The sequence below is a fragment of the Euprymna scolopes genome, chromosome 37 (assembly GCF_053919585.1).
Source record: "Euprymna scolopes isolate OS-2025 chromosome 37, ASM5391958v1, whole genome shotgun sequence".
NCBI lineage: Eukaryota > Metazoa > Mollusca > Cephalopoda > Sepiida > Sepiolidae > Euprymna > Euprymna scolopes.
In genome coordinates, this window is record NC_136518.1 from 13826482 (window position 1) to 13854354 (window position 27873).

At 33.6% G+C, this 27873-nt stretch overlaps 1 protein-coding gene across 1 annotated transcript in view; it reads left to right on the forward strand.

Moving 5' to 3' along the window:
* The window catches only part of LOC145261003 (WD repeat-containing protein 75-like), a gene marked incomplete in the record, with an annotated part of 75034 nt that overhangs the window by 15020 nt on the left and 32141 nt on the right, over positions 1–27873 (forward strand). The window contains 6 exon segments of the mRNA XM_080119131.1: positions 831–960; positions 6291–6356; positions 13333–13423; positions 21509–21612; positions 23771–23841; positions 25437–25538. Coding sequence (XP_079975257.1) covers positions 831–960; positions 6291–6356; positions 13333–13423; positions 21509–21612; positions 23771–23841; positions 25437–25538 — 564 coding nt within the window.

Here is a 27873-nt window from a genome sequence, read left to right on the forward strand (position 1 = left end):
TTTATACTGAAAACTGAATGTAACGCGTGCCGATGCAGGAAATGTGGAATAATTAACGTTTGAAAGTCAATAAAATTAAATAGACAGGTGAGCTCCGTGGTTAACTGTGAGATATTACAATTTATAGATGATATAAAAAGTTTTAAGAAGTTGTGAAGCGAGCGAGCGCTTCTCTGAAAGAAGCCTTTTGTGGACATCGAGGAAAAGTGTACATACATACATACATTTTCGCTTTTATATATATAGATAGATTACCTGCCGTCATTCAGTTGTAAATAAACATTTTTGGTACTTCTACAGTTTAGTCAATACATTAAAAAATGAAAATATCGAAAGGTTATATTTTACGTATCCGTTATGGAATGAAGTTCTCCAAAAATAATTTCACTCAATTTCATCAAATAGTTTTTTTTTTGTTTTTTTTTTTTTACAGCGAAAAACAATTTATGATACCGAGCAAAAGGTTCGATTTTTAGGATAAAAGCTAGTAATAAAGATGGGGAGGGAGTGTCGGTGCTTTACGTGGAGTTATCTCCCTGTGGCGTGTTCAATAAATTTCCACAATGGTTGACTTCAACACGCTCTCATAAAAACGTGTTTTTCCGCTGTAAAATAAAAAAAAACTACTCGATCAAATTAAATGAATTTTTTTTATTTATTTATTTATTTTTTTTTAGATCTTCAGTCCAAAACAGATACGTACAATATAACTTTTTTTCGATATTTTCATTTTTTAATGTCTTGATAAAACTGTACAAGTGCCCATTTTTTTTACACTTCTTTTTCACCCAAGTGATTCTTTTTAATTCATCCACTTGATATTTTTTTAGATGGATCATCTGCATCTCAAAGACCGTGGTGAAGGTTTACAGTATGAAGACGGCTGAGTGTCTTCACAATTTGAGGGGACACACATGTGACGTCACTGGGGTCCGTTTTCACCCAAACAACAACATGCAGGTTTGGTTCAACACTTTTTTTCATTTTTTTTTCTTCTTCCTAAGCATTGCATCTTTGTAATCAGATCATTGCAATCCTTCACTTTGTCATTAACTGCAAAAGAAAGTTATGCTGCTGCTGATATTGGATGAATCTGATTTCTGCAAAGAGCCCACAAAAACTGTGTCTCAGAATTGTCTGGTCTGCGTAAAGTTCTCATTGTTCACAGCTAGTCATTATGGATTTTTACCCTCAAAGGAAGAATAGCAGTGCTCAGTAATTGTATGCAAAGACAGGGAAGTTATGGCCTAAAACACAAAGCCACCCTGTGCTTGGCCTTGTTCCTCTATTCCTCTCAGAAACTGAGCAAATTGGATTTGCTTGTATGCCATTTGTGTTCACTTGGCTGGTTTGGGTCGGTCTTGTTTGAGAGGTTGAGGGTACCTAAATGACAGTTTATCTAGCTGCTGTTTTCGACTGACAGTACAGCAGCCCTAACTCTTTAATAGCACTTAGAGCGGCTGCTCTATCATCAGTTGTATAATATCAGGATAGTTGTAGTGCTATGTCGCGCATAAAAAGGGAGCCTGCTACTATCTTTGGTGGGCTTCCACAAGGCCATAACTTTTTAGGCAGGACTCTGCTAATGGACGACTGTGTGTGTATACTTGTCGTCAAAACTGGCCCACTTTGCTCAACACTCTTCCCCTAACCTGAAATTAAACAAGAACGTAATAAAATGACAGCTTAAACAAATATCACCATCAAGCCAGACAACCACTCAAACAAAACCAATTCGCCTCCTCTCTCCTTGAGGTTTGCTTTCGCAAATGTCTGTGAGCTTAGAAGTAATCTAGATGATGTAGAATCTTACCTCTTAGTAAACTCCTTGGATATCTTAGCATTAAGTGAAACAAACTTACACTCCTCAATCCTCTCTAACTACTTTAACATGACAGAATACCTCCTTCTCTGGCGTAAGGACTCAGATAGATATATGCATGGGCTTGAAGTCTATATTCGTAGCACCTTCCCTTTAACTAGAGGGTAACGTTTTGAATCGGATGACCAGACTTTTATGTGCTTTCGGCTAACATTTCATCGCTGCTTTAGTTACCGTTCTCCCTCAAGTCAGGATTGTACCCTAATCGATCATCTCTCTGAGATATATATATATATATATATATATATATATATATATGGTATAGATGCAGCACTCTCTTTCCATAGTAATGTCCAAAACCTGTTTGGTGATCTTAATTTCCACCATAAAAATTGGCTTGGTTTCTCAGGTTACACAGATGCAGCTTGATACTTTACTTATAGCTTCGCTATAGCCCATTCTCTCACACAGACAGTAATGTTCCGAACCCGCTTACCAGATTGTGAACCCCAGCAGGCTTCACTTCTAGACCTATTCCTCACCACAGTACCTAAGGATTGTGTGACTAATGCCCACCACCTAATGGTATTAGTTGACCTCGCATTTAAGTACCAACCCCAAGGTGGGGACCCATTGCTCAAAACAACAACGTACTACGAGAGAGCTGACTGGGTAGCCATTAGAGAACACATCAAAGATACCCTATGGACCGATATCTTCTCTCTTCCTGCTGAACAGTGTGCCAATGAGACAACTGAATGGTGCAAAGCGAACATTGAAGCATATGTTCCCACATGGAAGTATTATAGCAAACCCTACTCACCTCTATGGTTTACTACAGATTGTGCTGCTGCCATTGCACAAAGACAGCATGCATTCTGCCAGTTCGTACATCACAAGACAAATACAAATAGGCAAAAATTCGTAAATGCTAGAAATTATTGTAAGAGAAAAAGCAACAGCCAAAAGAAAGCATACTGAAATAATCTGGGAATGCATAGAATTGCAAAAGGTAGGAACTCTGGATTTCTGGAAAATCTATAAAAGTGTAGTGAATAAAAAACAATCAATAACTTCTCCACTACCCAACAACCAGAATGTTGCATGCACGACAACCGTAAAAGCAGAACTGCTCGCCTGGTGATTCTCCTTCAACTCCACCTTAACAAACAACTCCCTCGCAAATTTCCCTATGCGGGCTGAAGCCACGTTAGATAATGTAAAAAATCACCTCTTCTCATAGCGGTGATATTATAAAAAACTTAGACACCTCCAAGGCGTGTGGGCCTGATCTCATCCCTGCTATGCTGATTAAGAAATGCTCAGCTGAGCTAGCCCCCGTATTTTCCAAGCTCTACAATAAAAGTCTTGTTGAATCTTGCTTCCCTAATAGCTGGAAGATGGCCTCTGTGGTACAAGAATTCTAGTGAAAGGACTGACCCTCTCAATTATCACCCTATTAGTCTTCTCCTACTCTTAGCTAAAATCTTTGAGACCTTAATCAATCAAATACTAGTCCACCACCTTGCAAAAGCAAATCTCTCTGATAAACAGTATGGATTCAAGCAGATATTTTAACGGTCATCTCTGAACGTATATACCACATACTGGATAAGATGAGCTGTAGCCCTTGATATATCCAATGCCTTTGACAAAGTCTGGCATGAAGGGCTGCTAATGAAATTTAAATCCTATGGTATAACTGGACGTATATTAAATATAATTAGATCCTTCTTAGACAATAGGACCATCCAGGTTGTCATTGATGGACGTACCAAGCAGCATAACATTAATGCAAAAGTGCCTCAGGGATCGATCCTTGGACCACTATTATTCCTGATATTCATAAATGCCCCCTTGATAATATTGTGTCGAGATGGCTATATTTGCTAATGATACAACACTCTATAATATGCATGAGGGAAGAACAGATGTACATAAATCTAAGATAATGGCAGAATCATTAGAAAATGACCTCTAAACTGTAGTGGGATGGAGCTGCAAATGGGCGATAACATTTAATGCTAGTAAGACTAAGTTGTTCTCCTTTAACAATTACAAGAAGCCTCTCTAATCGCCTATAACATGACAAATAACTCTCCATCTGAGAATTCCTCCTTCAAACTCCTTCGGCCTAGCATTTGCAAGCAATATGAACTGGAACAAATACATTGAGGACATTGCGTAAGCTGCTGCAAAGAAGGTGGGTTCCCTCTATCAAGCTAGAAAATTACTAACACCTGAGAGTATCTCTACAAAGCCACCATTTGTCCATGCATGGAGTATTGTTGCCACATCTGAGCTGGTGCATCTACCACTAGTTTCACCGTTTTGGATAGAAAAAAAAAAAATGTTTCCAATCCAATAAGTCCCACTTTGTCAACTAAGCTCCAACCCCTGTCCCATCACCGCAATGTTGCATCCCTGTGCCTTTTACAATTATTTTAATGGAATGTGCTCTGATGAATTCCTTGCACTTGTGCCCCCTCAACATACATATCCCCGACAAGCCCACTTAGCAACAAAATCTCACCCCTTCACTGTTGAGGTCCCTAAATGCCAGACAGCTTTTTATACTAATAGATTCTTCCCTCGAACAGCTAGACTTTAGAATTCCCTTCCTGCTACCCACTTCCCTGGCTGTACTGATATGCAGAAGTTTAAATGTAACGTAAACTAACATTTTGTTAATCTTTCCTAGGTATCATCCCAAATAATAGCCCTTACGTCTAAGTGGTGATATAGAATGTGAGTTACAAAAAAAAAAAACATAATGTACCGGAAAGAACAGTTGGAAATAAGTCATACACCATCCAATTTTTTTTTTTTTTTTTTTTTTTTACATAGGCATAACCACTCCTCAAGGCCCAGAGACCACTCGAGGATAAGGGTTAAGAGTGTACAGTAGTCAATTGGTCAATATAGTAATCGTTAGTAATGGAAATTGAGTAAATTTGTTAACTTAAGTGGAATGGCTCATCAAGAACTTATTTACGTTGGACTTGAAGACAACCATATTGTAGTCAGCTGCAAAGCAGGGAAACGGAAGACAATTTCCACAGGCGTGCAGTTCTAAGAAAGAAGCTTTGTTCATGGAATCTACGTTTAGGTTTAGGCACAGATAAAGAGTGGAGGAAATTATTAATAGTGTTTTCAGCTAGATGAGTGTTTCTTGTGAAAGTTTGGTGGGGGGGGGCATAGATTGGAGCTCAGCCAAGCACTTGCCATGAAAATAACAGTAAAGCAGAGACAAACTCGCAACGTCTCTTCTGTGAGGAAGAGATTGCAGGGAAGAGAAAAGGACATTCCCCTATGAGGCTTCTTGTGAAAGTTTGGCGAGGGGGAGGACATAGATTGAAGCTCAGTCGAGCTCAACATGATACTGCGATTCCTACAGCTGCATACCTATTAAACCTGACATAGTGATATGAGACGAGACGGAGAAAGAACCAACCTTAGAAGTTATTCATAACAATACTGGGTTAAACAGAGCTAAAAGGGAAACGATGACGAAATACCAAGGTTTAAGTAGAACATGAAAAGAAACTAGAATCTTAGGAAGATCATTCTAGTAATTATAGGAACAAAGAATTTCAAAAGCTATTTTGCAAATATACCAGGTGAACCAAATGCAAGAAAGATTCAAACAATCACATTTGAAGGGACGGTCAGAATCTTAAAAAGATCTCTCGGTCAGAATATTTACATAGCGAGTCAATATTTGGCATCTAGTAGGATGCCCTATCCCCAGCTTGAACAAACTGGCAAGAAAATTTTTAAAAAGCCAACTGATCTTTTATATAATAGGCTAGCAGGCTGCCTGGCATTACCTGGTCGTAAAATATGCATAAATATTACATTTTCATTCATACAAAAACCGAGACGTGCATGCGAGTATTATTTTTTTTCTAAACAGTTCGCTGAAAAGAAAAGACTTGAGCTGAGATTGAAACCAAAACCTAAAGACAGTGAGTCAAGTACGATAACCATTAGACCAGCTTGATATGACCTTTAAAGTGTTTCAAGCCTACTTATCCTTAACATAAAGAACCTGTCATATGAATGATTCCTGCATACGCATTTGTGAAACAGTTGAAAAACAGATAAAAATCCGATGATCCCCACATAAAAAAATCCGATGATCCCCACATACCAATTTTTAAATTTTGACCCCTTAGCAACCCTTTTTTCCTGATAAAAACTGATTAAAAAGTTTTCCATATGTCTGAATACCCTATATACCAAATTTCAAGTCTGTAGATCAAAAATTCATTGAGTATATAGGTTGAGAAGTGTCCTCACATACACATACTCACTTTTATAGATATATAGATTATTGGTGTTTCCACACACAGTTGAAAAATACCATTCTGGGGGATGGTATTTTTCAACTGTGTGGGGAAACAAAAATTTTTTTAAAAAATGTAAGTATACCTGTATTTAATAAAATTATATTTGTTTATTTCAGGTGATTTCTTGCTCTTTGGATAAGACACTTGTATTATGGGATTACAATGACGGTATTTTATTAAAGGTAAGTTCCGGTGAACTAAAACAGAAAACTTTATCTTTGTATATAAATAGATTTCTTTCTGTCGGTCACAATTTTTTTATTTTTTTTTTTTATTTATTTATTTATTTATTTTTTTTTTTTTTTTATGTAATAAATACATTGCAGAATTTTCTCATTTCAAAATACCAGATCAGGTTGTCCGAAGATATTGGCTTCCTGAGACGAAATGCACCTAACATGTTTTGTTTTTCTACTTTGTTTTGCAAATCTTTATGTTCTGCAAAAACAAAAACAACACACCTTTTCCCCTTTTTCCCATTTCTCCTTTCTCTTTTCTATATCCCCCACTTCCTGACTGATTTCCCAACTTAAAATGTACCAAACATTAATACTGTAACCCTTTTCCCTCTCCCATTGCAAAACTCATGTTCTGCAGGGCAGGGAACAAAAACAGTAAAATCTACTATAAAACAACCAAACCAAACACAACAAACGAGCGATTGAAGATACAAAAAGCTTGAAGAATAAAATCTTTCTACAAAATAACTGGATTCGGCGTTAAATAACCCAAAAAGGGTTGATATGCCATAAAATAAAACAATCAAACCTATTAAAGAAGATCCCATGATCGCAAATTGAAATCAAAACCTCAAGATCTTCAGGTTGAGGTTTTATTTGGACTTTCTTATAAATAAAGCTTAAAACATTACCTTAACAAGATAATTATGGTTTTTGTATGACATCATAGCTTTGATTTGAGTCATGTTTCAAAATATGAATTCAAATATAAGCAATGATAAAGATATAAAAGAATTAATGGGTAACGATTCAACCAACAACGTTAAAAATTATTTTTACAGTCCAAAAAAAAAAAAAATCGGTCTACGTTTAGTGTTTGCCAGTATAGTGGTCCTCAAAAATTTTCCACAATTTTTCATGTTATTTTATTTTGAACTGCCATATTTCAAATTTAAATCTGTGTACAAGGTGCCTTTCCAGACTTTTTTCGTATGGGCACTTTTCTTTATATTACACACATGAAACTCTAATCCACTTCCAAGTAATCTCCTCTTACTGCAATATATTTATTGCGCCGTTCCAACAACTTCTAGAAGACCCCATGGAACTCTTCTCGTGTGAGCGTGTCAATGACCCTCGTCACAGCCTCTTTCATTTCCTCAAATGTCTCATAGCAACAGCCTCTAAGGTTTTCCTTGAGCTTAGAAAATAACCAAAAGTCACAGGGACTATAGGGAAGGTGAGGAACAGTCTTGATGCCCATTTTGGTCAAATAGTCTGTGACAAGGATTGAGTTGTGGACTGGTGCATTTGCATAAATCTTTCACATCTTCAGTTCCTCACAAATAATTGTGTGTACAGTTCCCACACTGACATCAAACTGTGCACTTATTGTCTCTATAGACGCACAACAGTCCTTGTTCATGAAATTCTTTATTTGGCCAATCAACTGTGGTGTTCTGACTTCCTTACACACCTCTCATTATCCCTCACAGAATCCTTGCCTTCCTTGAATCTCTTATATCACTTAAAAATTGATGCACAATACAAGATGGTCCAAAAGCAATCTGAAGCATTCCATACGTTTCTGTGGCATTTTTTCCAAATTTAAACACAATTTTATTGCATATCGTTCTTCCAAAGTGTCTAAATAAGCACTAAAAAGATTATCCCATAAGACTGGAAAAAAGTAGTACGGTTGAGAACTGCTACAGTGCTAAAAGGGAAACCTCTTTTTTTTTCTTCTTTTTTTTTTACAATGGGAGTCACCACTTATCAAGGTCCGAAGGCCACTTTAGGATAAGGGTAAAGTGTTAGCATAGTAATCATTAATGCTGTAGATTGGGTACGTTCAACAAGAACTTGTTTATATTAGACTTGAAGGCTACCATATTGTAATTGGCCGGGAAGCAGGCCAGTGAAACAGTGTTCCACAGGCAGTTCTAGGAAAGAAGCTTTGTTCATGAAATCTGCATTTAGATTTAGACACAAATAGAAAGTGGGGGAAATTGTTGATAGTGGTTGTAAATAATCGGGTGTTTTTTGTTTTTTTAGTGGAAGTTTGGCAAGGAGGGGGAGGGGCATAGATTGGAGTTCAGATGAGCACTTGTCATGAAAATAACGATCCTGCATATCTATATATCTATAAAAATGAGCGTGTCTGTGTACATTTTCCTACGCAATAACTCTGTCAATTTTAAGTCTACAGACTCGAAATTTGATATACAGGGTACTGAGATTTGGGGAAAATCTTTGTAATCCGTTTTTGGCCAGAAATTTGGCTGTTAAAGGATCAAAGTTCAACCATTTGACCTTTGAGAACTCTACCAAACTCCTCTGCCAATTTTGGGTGTAAACACTTGAAATTTTAGATATAGGTTCCTTGGACACGGATCTAACTTAATAACTTCCTTTGAGCCCAAAATAATAAATGTTAAGGGGTCATAACAGGAGTCAAAGTTAAAAGAAATTTGGACCTCTGCAGTCTCTACCAATTACTCAGACAATTTCTGGTCTAAACATTTGAAATTTTACATAAAGGGTATTCAGAGATAGGGCAAGTTTTTCATCGGTTTGGGTCGAAAATCTTTAGTTACCAATATATAAATGTATGTTTGCATGTCTGCCGAAAACTTTAAACAGAGGCGACGGATTTTACCAAGATCAGTATTGTTTTTGAAGTTCTGCCTTTCAGACGACAAATATCAAAAAAATTGACTAAAAACTTTAATATCTTCACCTTCAACTGGGCACTTTTCTACAGGGAGGGGGGCTTTTTTTCGACGATATTTTCAAAAGTAATCCTCTCCTTTCGATTGTCTAGCCTTAATTACTTCTGGTTTGGCGGTGGTCATAACAGCAAAGACGTCACGTTTTTTCCCCCCCGTTCTTTTCCTCCTTCGCAGTACGGGTTCGAGCCTGCCTTCCTACTACCTTTTTTTTTTTTTTTTTTTTTTTTTTTTTTGCTGAACACACATCTCTGGGTAAATCCGGGCAAAAATGCTAGTAAATAATAAAATAACCCTTCCCGGGTTTGTGTGATTATTTAAGGGCACAACTCAACAAGAACTTGTTTACATTGGACTTGAAGGCTACCATATTGTAGTCAGCCAGAAAGCAGGCCAGCGGTACAAAGGCGAGCAGTTCTAGGAAAGAAGCTTTGTTCATGGAATCTGCATTTAGATTTAGACACAGATAGAGACTGGGGGAAATTGTTGATAGTGGTTGTAGCTAGTCGAGTGCTTTAGAGGTAATTACAAAGGCTTTAAGTTGATAGACCATATCATGAAAGTGATTGAAAGAATAATTGGGCTCAAATAAGTAGTTGAATAAGCATAAATGAAATGCAGTTTGGTTTTATGCTACTGTTGCTATATTTTTTTTTTTTACTTGAAAGTCACCACTTAGCAAAGCTAGAATGGAAGCTGCATGACCTTTTAGTACATCCAATAATTATTTTATGCTGTTTCTTGCATATTGTAGCCCGGCGCACTTATTGTCAAAATGATTTCTTGGTACATGTAGTCTGGATATTTAACACTTATAGCAATGCTATCAAAGTAAAGGTTTACAAGTGATGAGTGGTTGTGGTGTTGAAAAGCTCCTAGAAAGAGGAAATTTCTCTTGCTCAATTTGTAGAAAAGGAGCCAGAATTAAGAAATATACATGAAAACCGATAATAGATCGTTTAACACGATTCAAATTTAGTATAATTTTCTCTTCATAAGAAAACACCTGGCCAAGCAAACATTGCAAATGTGAAGATATTTTCACTGATGACTAGCAGGGGTACCAGGCGTTGTCCGAGTGTGGAGAGGTTTTTATGGTAAGAGTATTGAGCAACGAAGCCCTAAAAAAAAATTTAGAAAAAATTAACCAACCCTCTAAAAAAATAAAAAAAAAAAAAAAATGAACCAACACCCTAAAAAAAAAAATGAAAATAGCAAGTATCCGCGCAAGTGACAAAAAAAAAATTGCTGCAGTAGCCTGTAATGCAAAGAAAGAAAAGGTGAAAAAAAAAAAAGCCAACTGTTTATCATTCGCGTTGACCATGACAAACGACGTTGGTTGCGTTCAAAATAAGGCTAGTCATTGCAAGGCATATGATTTTGCAAAAATGTTGATGAAAAAAAGTGACCCCCTCCCCTCCTTGTAAAGACCAGTCCAGTTGACGGTGAAAGAATTAATGTTTTTGGCGAATTTTTGGATATTTGTTGGCCGAGAGATTGATTTTTAAAACAATACCAATTTTGTCAGTGTTGGTTGCATGTGACAAAAGTTTTAGTGAGACATATGAGCATACATACATACATTTAAAAAGACAGGTGAGATTTATTTAATAGAAGATTGCTTATAAAAAGTAAATTCGATTAAATACTAATAAAATAAACACACTTTTAATCGTTATTAATATAAACATTATTCATTCTTAAATCTCTGCATCAGACGTGGAAATAAATTACTGATGTCCAAAGAAGGCCATTTTCATATATCCAAATCTAATTAAACATCACTTCACTTTTCGATTTATTTCAAGAACTCAATTTGTATTTTAAAAATGTGAATACAAGGGAGATAATTCAAACTTGATTACCTCGCTTAATAGAAAGTAGAATGGCTACGCAAAAGGTGCATTGGAATTATTGGTGAATTAAAAGATAACTAATTTTTATGCGAGAAATGTAAGACAGTGGAGATGGATGAGAACTTGGATGTGGAGGAAGGATATTTAAGATTGCGATACTAATGAGGTTGTTTGGAAGTTTTGTTAGCTTGGTGATACCATTGGAGCACAGGGAGGAGCTGGTGCTGGTGTGTTTGGATGGAATAAGTTGATGGAAGTTCTGCCATTACGAACCAGCAGACTGTACCACCATTGACCGAGAAAAGAGTCTATCAGACATGTGTATACAGTGTGATGATGCATGGAAGTAAAATGAATGTGAAAATTGAGTTTGACGAGAAGTTTTATCTTGGCAATACCATGGGAGCAAATTGGGATATCAAGCATAACAATGCTGCTGCTGCTACTACTACTACTACTCTGGTCCCGAGTATGACCTTTGTTAAATGGTAATAAAATGAAGGAACACAGGACTTTTTGGAACGAACATGTATTCACATATATTACAGGCAAAAGAAGGTTGAGCAATACCATTCCTCAACTGTAGGGCGTTTGCACACAACCTCCTTGGCCGCGTGCCAATCTCTGACTCCGGGCACTGGTACTCCTTACCGGAAGTGACATCACTAGAGGAAGTTACGTCATGAGATAGTCCATTAATCCCATAGAGGAGCGTCTCCAACAACCTTAAAAGACCTCCAGTGGTCAGGCCTCATTTGAGGACTGGAGTATGTGGAGTTTCCCTTTAGTTACCATTGCTCCCAGGTCCACTTTAGTGATACCTGTTGCAGCATTTTGTGCTACTGGATCAAGCTATCTGAAGATGCTGGCTTCCTGACTAAAAATGTATTAAATGTAGCCCATTTTGTTTTTGTTTTCCTTTCACTTTGCAAAACTAAATCATGTTCTGCAAAGTTAAAAACAACAATTTTCTTCTATATTATTTTATTTATTTATATACTGGGGATATAGTTATAAGACTCAGCATTCCTATCATGTTACAGTTAACCACCTGAAGAAGGCCAGAGGATGAGTAGGCCGAAACATGGTGAAACAACAACTATGAAGATGAGGATAACAGTCCGCAAAAAAATGAATAGACAAACAATTTTCTTTCACAAAACAATCCAACTCGAACATCATGAATAAATATTTGAAGATACAAAGAACTTGAAGCATAAAAACTTTTTCCAAAATGATTGGATTCTGCATTAAATAACCCGAAATGGGTTGATATTAGTGTTGGGACGATTAATTGGGAAACAGAAAAGTCAGAACTTTGGGGGGTATTGGAATCAAGAAAATTTGTACCTATTTTCCTATGCCAAAAACGATTATTTGAATTACCTTTTTTATTAGATTTTGTTTTGAACAAAATCTTTCCCTGCTGGTAGTAACGTTTAAAAAAAATAAATATTGATTTTTAAACTATCAGCAAAACTAATATCTATAGGTAGATAAGTGTATTGTTACACTTGAAAAAATATTTGCACATTTAACGTGTTTTTTGCAGTGATGGTGGAAGGATATTAATTTCATAGTTAAACTAGCGGAATCTACAATTTTTTTTGGAGGCGGGGGTAATTTATTTTTTTCATCATCATCATCATAATAATAATAATTATTACTAGCAGGACCTGTGGAAATTCCATAGGGGTCTCGTTCATATGTAATATATTGATGTTGGCATTCTGTAGATGTTTAGTGTAAATGGAGGATCTATTTTGTTAAAACTGCAAAAGTATTTATCTAAGCTAGCAAGAATGCCCGGCATAGCCCAGTCATAAAGTACGCTTAAATATGATCTTTTAATTCTTACAAATTTCGTATATATTATTATAGAGTTAATGTTCTATCGATTTTTATATATTATAAATTTGTGATTTCAATTATAAAATATATATATATATATATATATATATATATATATATATATATATATATATATATATATATATATATATATATATATCCATATGACTTGGATGCATCAGCTTGAACTGAAACCAAAACTTATGAAAACAATATGTATACGCCTTCTCCTTCAGCGATAACTGAAACCAAAACTTATGAAGAATTCTTGGTAAAAATTATAACAAGAAATGGAAGTCCATAACAGTTAAAACAACAGTCACTCTGATGTAAGCATGACACACAAAATAAATAACATACACGCTAACCTATTAATATATAGGTATTTAGAGATTTTTAAAGAATTAGAATTGGGAATTTAGTACAGAATTGGTAATTGTATTGAAATTGGGGGAGGATATTGGAATCGTCCCATCACTAGATGATATGCCATAAAACAAAACCAATCTATTATTGATAATTTTTTTGTTTTTTTCTTTTCAGCGATGGCAACTAAAAACTCCGATTTATGCAATGCTGACTTTTCCCGAGTGTAACACAAAAAATATTGTTATTTTGGGCAAACAAAAAACGAGTAAGTGATTCAAATCGATTTTATTTTCATTCTCGTTTTAGTGAGGTACACGACTCATAAAATGAGAGAAAGCGAAAACAGGAATAAAAAAAAAAATGCTTTTCCAGAATTCCCCCTGTATTAAACAACAAAAAAGATAAAATCTCTATGGTGTACATGCTCGTGATTGAAAGAAAATATCATATTCCAAAAATCACTAAGTTTTACTTTTATATAAAGAAAAGCAAATTTGAGTTTTTCTTATGCTCCTCCCCTTTCTTATATTAGGAATGCCTTTCTAAAATCTCAAAAAGTTTGAACAATTTGGAGTTGTCTCCCTTGTTCTTTCACCCTGTTTTTAAAATGCATCATAAGGCAATCACTCCTCGGTTAGCCATAGAATTTGCTTTTCTTATTTAAAAATAAAACTACTTGATCAATTTATGTGATTTTTTAAATATATTTTCTTTCCGTCACAGGTACATACATCATATAGATTTTTCTTTATTTATGTTTTGGAATGTAGGGGGAATTTTGAGCAAACATGATATATATTCTTGACGTTGTTTGTTCAGAATTTCTAAGTTGTGCATCGTTTGTTCTTTGTCAGATAAAAAAAAATTTGTAAATTTTTAATTTATAGTATTCATATTCTTATACATATAAATGATTATTTTGTGAACCAATCATTATGGATTTTAGGGGTATATTAGCAAAGAGACCCAACGTTGTCCGGGATTGAATAAGGATCAACAAATGTTCCACCCTCCCATACTTTTATTGTCATTGAAATCAGTGAAATCGGCCATAGATAAGTACCATTTACTTTTTGGCAGTTGATGAATATCTCTTGTTATGTATGTGTTACTGACCTCAGTTTTGTTCGTGAGGGAGTGTTTGTCCACTAAACCTGTGGGGACAGTAGTTTTTGAAAGTCTCATTGCGTTTGCCAAGAGGATTTGACTCCATAGGCCTAGGCTGTATGTTGTACTTATATGCTCATATATCGATCCTGTAAGAAAAACAGCAATAAGAAAGAACGAATGCTGTATGTTTGAGTTTTTATAATACGTATACAATTTGAATGGTAATATTCTTGTTCTCTTGATTCTTTTGAGAATCGATACAACGAAGTAATAATTGATTTCTTTAATTTTGTTTATTTGATTTGATTTGAAAAGGATTCATTTTTATTTAACTTTTATCAAAGGAGATTTCAATTTGACCTTGTTTGTTGTTTTTCAAGGTTTTTCTTTTTGAAGCAGTAAAAAAAGTGGAAATATGTTTTATTATTTATAGATTTCATCTTAAATATTTATTTTAGACATTTAGTTTATATTTCTAAACATATTTTTTAAAAATACGTTTATTTGCAAAGAAAAATAATAGCAAGTAAAAAAAAAAAAACAAACCTTGGGTTTTTTTTTTCAATGACTTCTTTTTTGCGAACTCAAAACTGTGCAATTTTAATATTTTCTAAGAAAATTATTGAATTTATTAAAAAATAATTTAATGAACAGTGATTTAATGACCCCCCCCCAATTTTTGATTAAATATTTTTATTTACATTTAAGCAAAATTAACAAATGGTTGTTTTTCTTTTTTCTCTCCTGAAGTTCTTACGTAACAACATTGAGGTTTTACATAACAAAGAAAGTTATCGTCTCGTAATTAAATTATTTATATTACATAATTTTTTTATCAATCGAAAAACACATTTTTATGACAGCGCGTTGAAGACGCCATGGGGAGGTAACTCCTCCCCATTATTAGCCTTTCTTCCTAAAAATCGAACTTTTTGCTCGGGATCGTAACAAATTGTTTTTTCGCTGTAAAAAACAAAACACACACCAAAAAAAAAAAAAATTACTTGATGAAGTTGAGTGAAATTTTTATTTCGGAGAACTTCATTATATAAAGGATTCGTACAATTTAAACTTTTTCCAATATTTTCATTTTTTTGATGTCGTGATTAAACTGTACAAGTACAAAAAAATATGCCGTTTTAAGCAAAAACAATATTACGTAATTGTCATGTCAAAAATAGTAATATATCCAAAAATTATGAATTCTTTGTGTAGAAAGTTATTTATAGTCCAAAGTAATATTTATGGAAAATTGGGTAAAATTGCATTTTTCTTAGATGTTATAAAGTAGACTGTGAAAAGTTCATACACACAGGACATAACTCGGAATGCAAAATTTAGATCACACCGACATTTGTAGCCTATAGTGATAAACTTTTTTTTTTTACTAAAATCATATTAGTAGTTATTCCACTTGATGAATTTTCATAATTTTTGGATATATTACTGTTTTCGACATAAAACTTAAGTTTTATGCTTAATATTGTTTTTGCTTAAAACGATATATTTAAAAAAAATCGATCTGTCGACTCTATTTCAAAAGAAAAGAAAGCCATTCTTAATATGGTGGGGGGGGACTCTTTTGTTAACTGTTCTGTACTTTCACTTAACAATTCAATAAAACTGAAATTCCAGCAAAAGCTCAACAGCCAGCCATGGTTCACCCTAGAATGTTCCGCTGACATTGGGAAATCACTATTTTCATTGCTTCCAATATAATAGATGTTGTGAAACTGAAGTCACTTTTAGGACTGCCAGCAACCATCGTAAAGAGTAATAAAGGATGCAAATCTGTTGGCAAGGTCGCTGGAAAAATGGTAGGATCCTTCTACCGCCCCAGTAGCTATCTCACTGCTGATGCAATTCTCTATCTATATAAAAGCCAAGTACGTCCAAGGATGGAGTACTGCTGCCATATCTGGGCAGGAGCTGCTAAAAACAGCCTATCCTGCTTTAACAGAATACAAAATAAACTTTATAGCCTAGTGGGGGATGCCCTTTTCTCTTCTCTGCAACCTCTCTCCCACAGAAGGGACGTTGCGAGCCTGTCTTTGTTTTATCGTTATTTCCATGGGAAGTGCTCATCTGAGCTCCAATCTCTAGTCCTCCCTTGCAAATCTTTCACAAAAAACACCCGTCTAGCTAAAACCACTGTCAGTAATTTTCCCCACTCTTTATCTGTACCTAAATCAAAACGTAGATTCCATTAACAAAGCTTCTTTCTTAGAACTGCACGCCTGTGGAACTCTGTTCCGTTTGCCTGTTTCCCACCTAACTACAACTTGGATGTCTTCAAGTCCAACATAAACAAGTTCCTGATAAACCGCCCCCTTAAGTAAGCCACGTTATCAAATCTCCATTACTAACGATTACTATGATATTATCCCATTGACTACTGTACACGCAATAACCCTTATCCCCGAGTGGCTTCTGGATCTTCATAAGTGGTGACTTCCTTGTAAAAAAAAAAAAAAAACATTCGCTGCTGTTGCTACTTCCTATAATTCTCACCGTCAATGTAATTCGGTTAGCAAAATGTTTTCTTTTTAAAATAAAGTAGTGCACTAAATTAATCTTAGTTAACTAATTTTAAATATTTTGTAATTAACGTGAGTTCGTTAATTTCTTCGTCGCTTAAAGTTTTCACACAATTAATTACTAGTGGAAATAACAAGTGGTGTTTCTTGGGATCCGAGTGATAACAAATCTTCCTAGATTTCCAATAATCTCTACTTTTTTCAATAATCATTGCGAATCATTATCATAGATAAGTACCGTTTACTTTTTGGCATGTCGTAATGACCAAGGGTTTATTGGACACCTGAATAACGGAAGAAATACAAGAATGCGTTATTCACATGCAATAAAGATACACATAGCAAGCAACACTGCATATATTGCAACCAAATGAATAATAGTCCTCTACGACCCCACCCCACCCCAAGTCTTTGGTACTGAAAGTAGCGAAAACTGGATGAAGAAAAAAAAAACACGAAAATCACTGGTACAAATTTACAATCATTGTCCAGTGTGTGAGAGATTATCACGCCTTTCACGCATGTGAATCTCCACGTGAATGTGCCTAAAAAATGACTGAAGTTATAGTCTTTGATAAACTAATCACTTTTCAATATGGAAACATAGTGCAACAGACAGTTTGTCTTGAAAGGTTACATGATCGGGTCATGCCGTCGAGGACGCAGAGGTTGAAGTTCTTAACGAGCAGCATTGTTATGGGGAAGTGACATGACCGAGAGAGTTTCTGGGGGGGGGGTTCCCTTCTCCGATTAAGTGCCCTGTTTCGTGGGGATATCTGGTGATGTTACTGGGGAGCCAGGAGGGAGTTGACCCTCATTATGTGGCTGGCTGGGTCTTGGGGTTGTTATCCAATCCAATAAACCCTTGGTCAGAGATAAGTACAGTTTACTTTTTGGCGTGTCGCAATGACCAAGTGTTTATTGGATACCTGAATAACAGAAGAAATACAAGAGCGTGTTATTCACATGCAATGAAGATACACATAGCAAGCAACACCGCATATATTACAACAAAATGAATAATAGTCATCTAGCCCATTTTGTTTTTTATTCATTTGATTGATTGCCTGCTCTAATTAGCCCAAACCCTCTTGGTGAAGCTTCACCTGCCACCCCACAGTAACTTAATCCACAATACATTATCTACATTGCACGGTAAAGAATCTACTGTTGATTTTGTAAAATTATCTGTAAATAATGGCTTCACTGAAAGTTTAAAATGCAAAAGTCAAGTATCATGGTTCAATTGTGCTCTAAACAGAAACATTCGTTTCAAACGTGGCCCTGTCCAACTGTTGATTTTATGAAATTATTTTTTACATTACCACTTAGATTAAAGTTCGTTCAGTTGTGCTCTAAAAGGAAACATTCATTTCGAATGCGCTTCTATATTCTCAAAGAATCTACAGTTGATTTTATAGGTTGGGCCTGTCTGCTTCTGTGGTGATAAAACTTCTCAAATGCACTTGTGATATTAGGTTGTATAAAAGTGTTAACTTTGGTCAAAATCGAACTTCCTTCTTTAATCAGATTTTTCGATTATTGATTTTTTTTTTTTTTTTTTTTTTTTTTTTTTTTTTTTTTATTCTTACCAGAGGCATTCCAATACAAAACATACCTAAGAATACTCCCAGACACATCAAGTACTTTTGTGTGAAATTTCAAAATCTGCCCATCCGTTTCAGAGTCCATAGAGAACAAACTTGCATACACATAAAGTTCCTTTTATATGATAGAGATAGATATATTCTCAGTAACTCACTGAGTAACATGGGCACATTAATTTTTTAAGTGAGGTACAAAAAATTTTATAGAAAAAAAGAATTGCTCCGCATGAAATTTTTTTTTGTATTAAGATACTGTAAAGCGTTGATGTGAACATCAGTAATATGTATATGCTTGGTTATATCCTAAACTGTTGAACTTATGAATTATAAAATATATATTTTAGGCAACTAGTTGAGCAATGTGGTCACATTATTTGGGTCAATCCAGCATTATAGGGCAGTTAAGTTATTTTTTGCCATGTAAGCTAAATCTATTGTGTTTTTGTTTTTTTGTGAAGGTGAGGTCTACCGTTTTAGGCAGTTAGATGTAGTTTGTCACTCGCACTTAGTGGTAAACAAAAATAAATTGGTTAACTGCCCTAAAAAGTTAGAATGGGCCATTTTATGTTATTTTATGTTAAATATATATTAAACTAATCATCACTGCAAATTCTAATTTTTTTTTCTGTTCGTTTTCTTTAGTGTTTGTATATTACGTAAAAGCAGAAGCTTTTTTTTTTTTTTTTTTTTTTTTTTTTCAGGGTGAAGTATAGCAGAAGGTGTTAATTTGTAAATTTACCTTTTTTTTTTTTCTTTTTTTTTAACTATACGTTGGGTTTTTTATATTTTAATTTCAAGTAATTGATTTTAATTGTTTTCCTTTCCTATAAAAAGTAAATGATTTCTTTAAAGATCTTAGATGCTCGATTTTTAAGATATAAATATCAAAAGTTTTAGTGCTATTGTAGATTAACAGCCTCAGAAAGCAATCCCCTTCCTTCAAAAAAAAAAAAAAAAAAAAAAAAAAATCTGTTTTTTAGGCAATTACATGTGAGATCTGAAAAACCTGGTCCAAATAGAAAATCACAAAATTATTCTAGAATTCAGATTGGGGCATCACTTTCACATAAAGGATTCTTCATTTGTGGGCTATTTTTTTAGACTTTGGGTTTTTTTTTTTTTGTTACTTGGCCTCATATTAAAAATGTTGCTTTAAACTTTTGAAGGTAAAAGAAATGGTGACCTTACAAAGAACCAATTACATGATTGAAAAATGAGCCAGTAAAGTCCCTTGTAGATAGCTCTGATTCTTACCAATCTATTCATCTGAATATAATCAGTTTGGTTCTTGTTTGTAATTGTAGAATTACGAAAAACGATCAGGTAGAAAATTAATTACTAATGAAAAGAGTTTTCAAAGACATTAAGTTTTGCTGAATTGAACAAAGATTTTCAGTTTTCAGGAAATATTTACCTCCCTTTTTATTACAATTAAAAATTTCTAGTTTCTTCTTTTTTTTTTTTTTTTTTTGCAAAATTCAAGTTTTGCTCATTCTCTTCTGAAAACTATTTTCATTTATAAATAATTAATTTTCTACTTCTTTTTTTGGATATATGTTTATTACTGTGACATGCGAATTCAGTATATACCACTTGAAATTAATTTTTTTTTTTTGTTTTTGCTACAATAACGAAGAACAACCATCAATTTAACCTTTTTAAATTTATTTTGGCACTTGTTTAGAACCCCCCCCCTCCTTCTTCCTATGAAAAGACAAAAATAAAGAAAAATCTGTGATGTACGAAGTTACAATGGAAAGAAAATATCGTACACCAAAAATCATGTAATAGTTTTATTTTTTGTAAAGAAAATCGTTTTTAAGCAAATTTGAGTTTTTCCAATGTCCTCACCTTCACCTCGTGTTAAGAATGGTGTTCTAAAATCTCTATTCAGTTATCTCCCTTGTTCCTTTAGACTGTTTTTAAGATGGTGTCGTTTTTATTGCTGTTCATTCAGTCACAAGTTTTTTGGGTTTTTTTAATTTAAAAATAAAACTACTAATCAATTTTGGTATACAATATTTTTTTCCATCACAAGTACATTTATTTTCTTTCTGTCTTTTCTTTTTTTTTTTTTTTTTTCTTTTTCAATGGGGCGGGGTGCTCTGTGACTTGAATGTTTGTGTCTCTAACTTAAAGGTCAATCTTGTACTGTTTTATTTTGCATTTGTCTGGCTCAAGGCACCCCTAACCTGATGGGTATTTTTTTCCTTCTTTTTTTTTTTTTTTTTTTTTTTTTACATAGGCATCACCACATTATCAAGGCCAAGAGGCCACTCGAGGATAAGGGTTAAAGCATGTACAGTAGAAATTGGACAATATAGTAATCGTTAGTAAGAGAAATTCGGTAAATTTGATAACTTATATGGAACGGCTCATCAAGAACTTATTTACTTGAAGACAACCATATTGTAGTTAGCCGGAAAGCAGGAAAACGGAAGACAATTCCACAGGTGTGCAGTTCTAAGAAAGAAGCTGTGTTCATGGAATCTATGTTTAGGTTTAGGCACAGATAAAGAGTGGGGAGAATTATTGATAGTGTTTTCAGCTAGACGAGTGTTTCTTGTGAAAGTTTGGCAAGGGGGGGACCATAGACTGAAGCTCAGTTGAACACTTTCCATGAAAATAACGATACATCAGAGACAAACTTGCAACATCTCTTCTGTGAGATAGAGATTGCAGGGAAGAGAAAAGGACATCTCCTACAAGGCTACGAAGTCTATTTTTAACTCTATCAAGGCAGGACAAGTCCTTTCTAGCCGCTCCTGCCCAGATGTGGCAACAGTATTCCATCCTTGGACGTATCTGGCTCTTATATAGATAGAGAATAGCATCAGCAGTGAGATATCTACTGGATCGATAGAAACACCGTTTTCCCCGTGTAAAATTAATGCTTGATTCTTTTTTTTGTAGATTATGCCTTATTTTTGTACGAGATTTAATGCCGGATTTTTTTTTTTTTTTTTTTTCCTTTGTAGATTATGCGTTATTGTTGTACGAGATTTAATGCTTGATATTTCTTTTTTTTGTAGATTATGCCTTATTGTTGTACGAGATTTAATGCCTGTTTTTTTTTTTGTTTTTTTTCCTTTTTAGATTATGCCTTATTGTTGTACGAGATCGGCTCCTCAAGCAAGAATTTACAACTTTTAATTAAAGATTGCTTAAACGATGAACATTCTTTTGGTGCTGGGTTTAAAGTAAGTTTTGTTCGTTTTTGTTTTTGTTTTTGTTTTTTTTTCTCTTTTCTTTTACTGTAGTCGTATATCTCTACAACTATATATAGTTTAAGCAAAATAAATTGTTTTGGACAATTGAAATAATTTCCACCGCAATTGATAATTCATTTAATTTTTTATTATTAGCACAGTCTTATAACTCTCGGTTCTCTTATTTTGTCCTTTAGTCCTCACATTCCAATCCAGTATTTTTTTTTATTCAAATCAAATTAAAAGATGCTAACTATAGATTTGATTTATTGTTTCTTACCTAAGGGGGGGGGGCTTAGTTTTGTCATGCTCTATTTTATTTAAATTTATTTGACACTTTCAGTAGTGCTCTGAAGGCCTCCTAAGTTGAAAACAATGGTATCTATGTATTCCTCATGTTTTTAAGATGATTATATCAAAAAATTATGAAAATCGGTAAGGTAGAAAATTATTTATTAAAGAAAATAGAATTTGAAGAAAACGATCGTATTTGCTTATGTAAGACACAGGAGAGTTCAAAAGGGAGGTAATTTTCGGTTTCAATTTATTTTATAAAAACAAAATGGCCAATTTTTCACCTAACATAAAGTTGAGGTAATTTCGACTGCATAATTTTGAAGACAAAAAACATCAGTAGAAACAATTGATTGTTATCTGAAAACTCCATTTATTGGCTACAAAATTTTGTTCTGATAGTGTAGAAGCGCCTGTTATTTTTGTCTCAACACATATAAAGCAGAATTTCTCTTCTGAAGGCAGATGGGAGTAGAAACATCACCCAGTAGTCTTGCTTATTATACAACAACCATAAAAAAAAAACTAAACAGAAGCTTAGGTTTAATATTGCTGTAGAGACATCCTTAATTTTATTTGGAGCTTCCAGTAGTGCTCTGAAGGCCTCCTAAGTTTTATTTTTCACTCCCCACATATAAAGCAGAATTTCTCTTCTGGAGAACACTATTTAACATCTTCTATTTATTTATTTATTTTTTTTTTTTTAATTTTTTTTTTTTTTTTTTTTGGTCCTGGGCATCACCGGGTTGCTTTGCTTGTTATACAATAAACACAGAAATATGTGTCCAGTATTTTGCTTTGCTAGAATTATGGCTGTACCAACTCAAATTCTAATATATATTAAATAGTTTTTAACACCAAATATATAGTTAAAGAAAAACAAATTGTTTTAAGCTATTAAATAATTTCCAACATTAATGTTAAAAATAAATATTTTTTAACTATCACTTATGATTGACTTCATGTTTTGCGACATTACATAAATCGTAAATCTATGACGTCATGCAAATCATTATTTTCGGTGCTTGATAAAGAAAAATCTAACATGCCCATTATGAAATAAAGTTCTTAACAAAAATATCACTTAATTTAATCAAGTAGTTTTTTCTATTTTTTTTTCTTTTCTAGTAAATAAAGGGGATTAAATAATTTCCATATTTAGTTTTATTAAATATGAACATAAATAAATTGCTTTTACTAAAATATTTTCATTGGTGTGGTGTGGGTAAAAAAACAAAAAAAAGGGTAGTCTTGAAGGTTTTCTATTGGGAGGGCATTTACTCGCCCGGCTAAGAAACCAAAAACGCTTACCTTAAAAGTCTGTGGTCTGACAGGACCAGAGACCGTATGCAGGAAAATCAATCCTAAACTGGAGCAATTTTCGTCAGGTGGGTCAGTTTTCCAGACAGATAATGCACTCATTAAAGAGAAGTAACTGTTCTTTTTAATTAAGGAATTTAAGCTGGTTCTGGCCGTTTGTTGATGGTCATTGTTCAGCCGCCCAGAGGAGACATTCAGTGAAGATAATATCCAACTTGTCTCCGAGCATTGTTTCATTTACAAAACTAATTCCAGCAGGACCCTTCCCTCATATGTAGGGCACTTAGTTTTTTATACAAAGGGAATATCTCTTGGATGGTCTGACTCTAGTCAAAGATATTTTCAGCTCTCTGCACCACCCCCTCTTCCTCTCGCCAAACATCTACCATTGAAACCTCTGTTATTTACATGCACTAGCAAAACACGTTTACACAAGAATGCAACTGGAATCTTCATTTCGTGGCTATTTTGAATACGTTAATTCCTCACTTTCTTTTTGTGATTTAACAAATTCTGTATCTGTTTTTTTTTTTAGGGCCGGTTTGTAGCATGTGTGAATAAAAACGAGTTGCATATTAAGGATCTAAGATTCAAACGACATATCAAGTAAGTTTTCAGTTCTGACTAAAACAGTTGGCCCTTGTCTATATTAAAAAAAACAATTTTTTTCTTTAATTTATAACTCCTCTATTCTATATGTTAATGCAGCTGTATGTACCCTTGACAAAACAAAAATATCATATTCCAAAAATTATGTAAAATAATCAAGTATTTTTTTTATTTTATTAAAATCAAATTTTATGAGTAGCTAAAGAATGGCTATGTTGTCTGCCATTTTGAAAACAATGTAAAATAAAACAAAGGGAGATAATTCAAACTTGCCAGATTTATGTTATAATGCCTAGGAATTTCCATTAATCGTTTAAAAATGATTTTCTTTATAAAACTAAAACTACTTGATTAATTTGCTTGATTATTTGGAATATGATATTTTCATAATGTCATGGGTTACAGATTTTTCTTGATTTTTTTTTTTTTTTTTTTTTTTTTAAATATTGGAAATTCTGGACAAGAACCAATACGTTTTTATGCAGGTACCAATTTTGAACTAATTTATGTACCTTTACCTTTTCATGAATTTTTCTATTGTTTTTTTTTGTTTTTTTTTTCATATGAAAAAAAAAACAACTTAAAAGCTGTCAAGTCAAGCATTTTATCACATGCATAACAGAATTATTTAGATTTTGTCAAATAACAGTAAAAATCAAAGTATTATAACAGAATCCTTTATTTAATCCATAGTTCTATCATGTTCTAGTTCTATCAGCCATGACTGTGTGGAAATCTAGAAATCCTAAGTAATTGACAATTGTATTTTCAGTGTAACCTGCACTGAGGATTGAACCTTCAACTTCCAGAAGAGTATAACTTATAATTGAATTTTACCAAATACACTACAACACAGGTCTGGAGATTAAAGGTCCAATCCTCAGTACGGATAACATTCAAAATACAATTGCGAATTATCTCAGACTTCCATCCAGTTATGAATGACGGAACAAGAGCATGGATTAAATAAAGTGTTCCGTTCATAATTTTGTGCAGATTTCAGAGTTCAACGAAAAAGATTCCGGAGTAAAACAAGATACACCTGAAGAAGGCTGGAGGTTACATCTACTGAAATGTACGAATAATGCAAATATGAACTACTTTCTTTTCCTGGCCTTTCTAGATAATGTTACCTCCACTTGACAACCTCTCCAGAAACAGATCAAAATCAGTCTTGTAATGACTATGAATCACTAACAATTTTTCAAAAGTGAAATTGATTTTTTTTTACATTAAAAACAATTATTGATAAATTTATGATTTTTGGAATGCCATTTTTGTCATGCGACATGTACAAAGGTTGTTCTGTACTTTTGGTCCCTCGACAAAGAAGGGATTGAATAATATTTTTTCTAATTTTGTTGTAGACATTAATTATTTTTATATATTTATTGTAATTTTGTTGTAGACATTATTTTTATATATTTATTGTAATTTTGTTGTAGGCATGAATTATTTTTATGTTTTTTCTAATTTTGTTGTAGATATTATTTTAATATACTTTTTTTAATTTTATGGTAGACATTAATTTAATGTTTTGTCATTTTGTTTAGACATTAATTATTTTAATATTTTTTCTAATTTTTCTGTAGGCATTATGGTCCAACAAACAACAGTCATTTCACTTGTATTGCTTGCCACCCAACCGAAGAGTGCTTGGCCACTGGAAGCAGTGATGGGAGAATTATCATATGGTGAGTTTTTGGTTGAAGATGATTTTGATAGATTGCTAAGACATGTTGTCTGGTGGGCTTAACAGGATGTTTAGTGGCAGCTTTAATGTTAAAGTAAGAAAACTGTTATGAAGGCTTAATTTATCTTCCATAAGTTTTATCTGTCATTTCAGGAAGATTTCCTTTCATGAAAATTTACAATAACGGAGAGAAAGATTTAGAAAAATCCAGAAGGTCCCATAACCTTCCAGCAAGAACAAGAAGATTCTAGAATCTTCTATTACTCAGTGTTTTCATGCTGTTTCAGTTTGTTGTCATGATGAGTTCAACCTCAGCTATTTTATTTTGAACTGCTATACTTCACACATATTTCAATATGAGTTGCATCTTTTATGGTCTGATTTGTAAAAAATGTTTATCTCAAATTATCTATTAGTTTTTCGGTTTTCTAATGGGATGATCATCTTTAGTTAACTATTACATGTAATTATATTCATGCAGATATTCTACACGATTTATACTTGTGTAATATTTACGTAAAATCAAACCTCTTTTTTTTTTTTCTTTTTTTTTTTGCGTAAACACAAACCTCATACATTTATATACATATATATATTTGTTTTAAAAAAAATGTTGTCTACCAAACTCCTTTGTCAGTTTTTGATCTTCAGACATGAAATTTAATATACAGGGTATTTGAACCCATGCAAAACTTTGTATTTTAGTTTTAGCTGGGGTAACTCGGTGCAAAAGTGTGAAAATTTAAAAAAAAAAAAATAGAATTTGCCAGGTGAAGGTCAAACGACAGCCTTACGAATATACATGCGTAACTTAATAGCTATTGGTTCATGTTTTAATTTTTAGCCTTGCACTAAACATGTCTTCATAGCTCAGGCATAAAGGTCAAAGGAAAAAGTAAATCGTAAGCTAAACGTTTTGGTTTCGATTCCCAGTGGTGGTGCAAGAGTCATTCTTTTTACTTTTTAAATCATTACTATATATTGGGCCCAGTATAATATAATGAATACAGAATCTGCATTAATCAAAGTATCATGGACGGCCTGCTAGTGGAAATAAAAAAAAATATATATATATATATATATATATATATATATATATATATTTATATTGAGTAAAATGATTCATAATTTTGAATTAAAAATCAGTTTCAAAAGGAAAACAAACAAAATCAATAGATTGTACGATCGTTTCGGAAACAATGTTTTTATTGAAATAGACAATATGTTTTGAACAATAATTTGATAAAAAGATTTTTATATTTAAAACAAAATCTCCTCATCAGCAAAAATGGGGGTGGGGGTCAAAGACACCAAAATAAACTAGCATTTTTGTAGTAAGGCAGATGTTTTTTTTTTGTTTTTGTTTTTTTTCTCCCGCCTGCTTTTAAAGCTTGTTATTATTTCAGTGCATCTATTCCTTGGCATGTTAAGTTGTCTCTGAATAATTGAAGGGGGGGGGGCTTCTTTAGGCCATGGCATTTCAAAGCTAAATGCTTCTCATCAGGAGAGGAGAAAAATCAGCATTATACAAAAGTACAGGCAGAATAGATGACATTCATTTTATATACATTTCAGGTTAGAAAGAAAAAGTTAGGGGGAGATGCAATGGAAGAATAGGGGAGTGAGAGCATTGGAAGAATTTCAAGAAAGAAGGCGACCGAGGAGGACAGCAATTGGGTAGAGAGAATGTTTGCTAAGAAAAAAAGATGTGGATGATAGCGACAGGGAAAACATATTTCATAATTTTATGTGAGGTACAAAATTTAATTATTGCAATCATGACATGAAGACCCGTTTTGATGTTCATGATTAAAAGACCAGTTGACTGGTTTTGCCCTCACTTTTCATAAGCTGGATCGAGGGATTTTCCTTTTCTTTTTTTTCTTTTTTTTTTTCTTTTATACAGGTCTTAAGGCATGAAACTGCACCGTTTGTCCATTTTCACTAGGATTCGGCATTCCCAGAAGCTCAAAAGGGGTCACAAATGCCCCAAAATTGCAAATGAATGACACTTTTTGCCCCATCCATTAGATTTTTCTAAAACTTGGTGAAAATGTGAAGACAACGTTGGCCCTTCACACTTCTCACATTCATCATTTCTTTATTATTTTTGTGGTGTCATCTTGCATGCAGCACCAGAGGGGGACCACGCATGCGCGGCTTGTTAATTTTATTAATAAAATCAAGTGAAATGGGAGAAGACACATTTAAAAAAACAGTGATATAGTGTATTAGAAAAATAAAAAAGAAAAAGAAACAGGATACACAATATGTCTAAAATACTAATACATATATATATATATATATATATATATATATAGTACTGATTCAAAAAA